The sequence below is a fragment of the Gymnodraco acuticeps genome, unplaced genomic scaffold (genome assembly GCF_902827175.1).
Source record: "Gymnodraco acuticeps unplaced genomic scaffold, fGymAcu1.1, whole genome shotgun sequence".
Lineage (NCBI taxonomy): Eukaryota > Metazoa > Chordata > Actinopteri > Perciformes > Bathydraconidae > Gymnodraco > Gymnodraco acuticeps.
The window spans coordinates 1,798-5,450 of NW_022991367.1; the positions used below are offsets into that span (position 1 = coordinate 1,798).

The window sequence follows — 3,653 nt, forward strand, 5'->3', positions numbered from 1 at the left end:
ACACCTTGGAAAATGCCCTTTAATACTTTTTAGGACCCCGCGGACCCCCTGGGTTTATTTGGTTTGTTATTTATCTTTTCTTGATTACCATTTACCTTTCATGTATTTGTTTTTCAATAACAAATGTATTCTTTTAAGCAACAAATATATATGTGTTAATAATATAGTTTTTGGGAGAAGGGGTGAGATTAAATGCGTGTAAACTCCTTCCCGCCCCTTTTCGGATGTGTATTACGTAGATTATTTGTTTATATATCATTTCTAAGTCAGTTATATTTTTGTTTATCAATTTGACACTCCTTAAGTTTGTACAGTATTATAATTCTCATGTTTCATTTAATTATTATCATAATTTCTTTACACATTCGAAATAAATCAAATCAAGGCCAGCGACTTCGTGGCACTGACCTTTGAACTTGTCTGTTTCTTTGTCGCGGACCAGCCTCACGCTGCGCATGTTGAGCTCTTTGAAGATGATGTCGATGTCGCCCTGCACGGCGTTCAGCGGCAGGTTCCCAACGTACGCCGTGAAGGGAGGCTCCGTGGGAAGCTCCTTCTGCTTCCTGCCGCCTGCCCGGGGCCTAGGGGGGAGATGAGGCACACAACAATTACTACAACTATAATAGAATACATCTTTATTGTCTTCATACAAAGTGGCAACTCTCACTGCAGTAAAACAAGACAATAAATAAGAGTGGTAAAAGCAGAGCAACGAGATAACTTTCAATGTCAATGTGCTTATTCACACTTACAGTCTAGAAATATATATTAGTAAAATAGCCATATAGTATTTCTAAATAGTAGTGGTTGCAGTCTTTGAGGGTTAGGGTTTGTGTATGTTCACAGTTGTTGTAATGTGCTCTAATAATAATAAAGCTTGATTTAATCTTTTAAAGATTAATGTATGTTTGCATTTTCCTTGTTTAATAAGCTTAAAATAATCTAAGTTATAACAGTTGGGATATATGTGACCATTAAAAACTCTCTACCTACCTACCTACCTACCTACCTGCCTACCTACCTGCCTACCTGCCTACCTACCTGCCTACCTGCCCTACCTGCCTGCCTGCCTGTATACCTACCTACCTGCCTACCTACCTGCCTACCTGCCTACCTGCCTGCCTACCTACCTGCCTACCTGCCTACCTACCTGCCTGCCTACCTGCCTGCCTACCTGCCTACCTACCTGCCTGCCTACCTACCTGCCTGCCTACCTGCCTGCCTACCTGCCTACCTACCTGCCTGCCTACCTACCTGCCTACCTGCCTACCTACCTGCCTACCTACCTGCCTACCTACCTACCTGCCTGCCTGCCTACCTACCTACCTGCCTACCTACCTGCCTACCTGCCTACCTACCTGCCTACCTACCTACCTACCTGCCTGCCTACCTGCCTACCTGCCTACCTGCCTGCCTGCCTACCTACCTGCCTACCTACCTGCCTACCTACCTACCTACCTACCTACCTGCCTACCTACCTACCTGCCTACCTACCTACCTGCCTACCTACCTACCTGCCTACCTACCTGCCTACCTACCTGCCTACCTGCCTACCTACCTGCCTACCTACCTACCTGCCTACCTACCTACCTGCCTACCTACCTACCTACCTACCTGCCTACCTATCTTAACCAATGGGAACCGGTCAGTCAGTACGCCTGTTGGAAACACCTTATCACAGCTAATGGTGCTGATGTCAATCGTGAAAGTAAACAGTTGGAAGTCAAAGTAATGCCCGTAGTCGCTGCAGGGACACGAGGAGGTAAAAGGTGGGATAATACAAATAAAATGCGGGTGCCAAACCACTAAGAGCTTTATAAAACCAGTACAATCATTTAAAAATCAATTCTAAATTGTCGTCCGTAGTGAAGTCACAGCTGGATGTCTGAATATCAGGGGGTTGTTATCTTTGTTTTAAGATCCCTGCAATTCAAGTACCTTTTGAGTGTCAGTTTAAAAAGATATATATTATCCATTCTTTTAATACTAATACTAATAACATTAGAGCAGGTGCATTGTAATCTACTCATACCATGATATAATACATCTGTGTTCTTGTTTTTTAACTAAACTTGTGACTTTGTTAGCTAATAAAGTCAAATCTGTATCTGTTCCTCCACGAGACTCAGCAGTCTGAAGCCAACACACTTTAAAAAAGAGGGGACCTATTCTGCTTGTTGTGGTGTTCCCTCTCCTGTAGGTGTTAGTGCATGTAAATGGTCTGCAGAGGCTCAAATCCCTGTGTTTCTCTCCCACCCCCCAATGGCCCAAAAACCTCCATTCGATGTTTACTTCCTGAAAATAGTGACATCACTGTGGAACACTCACGCTCCTATTGGCTAGTGCTCCAACACATTGTACGTGATAGGCTAAGGGGCGGGACATCTGTATCTGGTGACCAATCACAACAGAGCCGGCCAGCTAACCAATCAGAGCAGACTGGGCTCTGGTTTCAGAAACAGGGTTAAAATGTGCGCTGCAGCACAGACAGTACGAGACAAATAAAGAGCTTTTTGAACATTAATTAATGAAGACGTGTCCCAGTAGAGACTCTAGTCATATGAAGCAGGACATGACTAGGATGTGTCTCCTTTAAGTGACCAGTAACAGATCGATACCCAGCCTCATATCTGGAGGAGACGCTGCGGACACATGATGCAGCCATGCGGGCAGCCTGCACCTGATTCAACACATTATATTGCCATACGTCAGTATAAAGTACATACATCTAAATGTACATGTACAGGTATATAACGCGCAGTTGCACTTTACGATTAATTGCTCAGCTCACCTACATATTAAGAAACTATACATACAAACAAACGTATGAGATACAAAACCTAGCATAAGAACATTTTACAGATATTAAAACCATTCCCGTCTCGGAATAAAAGTGCTGTAAAACTACCCCGGGATCTCAGTTTAAAACACGTTATTTTCCGGGTGTATTTCCCCCACATGTGTGTGCGTCAGACCGCGGTGTTTCCTGCCGTTGCGCCCGGCCTCCCCCCCTCATGTCCGGCCTTCTGAGGGAGGGCCGGTCGGGGCCTGGTCCTCCTCACACACAGAGAACCGGGGAACACAGTCCTATTTTCCGGCTCTCTGTCCGCGGTTGTCCGTGTGGAGGAAGTGTTGCCGGAGGAGACTCACCCTCTGCCGCCGCCGAAGCTCCCGTAGGCCCGGTCCCGATCCTCGTAGTTGTCGTAGTCCGCCATCACTGCTGCTGTGTGTCGGAGGAGGAGGTCCTTCACGTCACACGGGGAGAGGGTTGAGCTGTCCTCAGAGCGCCTGTCCGGGAAAAAAACCGCCACTTTATTGTTTTTATTAGTCAATTTATTGAACATGTCAGAAACAAAACAAACACAAATAATAATAATTGTAATAATAATTATAACAAAGAGAAGCAAAAAATAATAATTCTCACATAGTCTGTCATGTTCAACAGGGCAAGAAGAGCTTAAAACGTTTCTGGTCATACCCCCTCTAACATACATTTAACTTGAAAATAAAAGGTTAGGAAATCGTCCTCAGCATGGTGATATTGGATTAATTGTTTAAAATAAATACTTGTTTTTGTACAAAACAACCAAAATGAAATAACTTTTACAATGACAAGAGATAACAAGTATGAGTTCACAGGTCCTGCTCAGAAC

The 3,653-nt window shown here is 44.2% G+C and overlaps 1 protein-coding gene across 1 annotated transcript; it reads right to left on the bottom strand.

Moving 5' to 3' along the window:
• Positions 1–331: 331 nt before the first annotated feature.
• eif4h (eukaryotic translation initiation factor 4h) lies at positions 332–3,443 on the bottom strand. Its single transcript, XM_034240706.1, has 3 exons — positions 3,425–3,443; positions 3,151–3,288; positions 332–581 (listed from the first exon to the last, which is right to left on the bottom strand). Coding segments are annotated over exons 1-3 (375 nt in total). The 5' UTR covers positions 3,427–3,443; the 3' UTR covers positions 332–346.
• Between the last annotated feature and the right edge of the window lie 210 nt (positions 3,444–3,653).

Coding starts and splice junctions, on each gene's coding strand:
- eif4h (XM_034240706.1), bottom strand. Junction 582..3,150: donor AGCTTCGGCGGCGGCAGAGG/GTGAGTCTCCTC, acceptor TCTCCCCCCTAG/GCCCCGGGCAGGCGGCAGGA.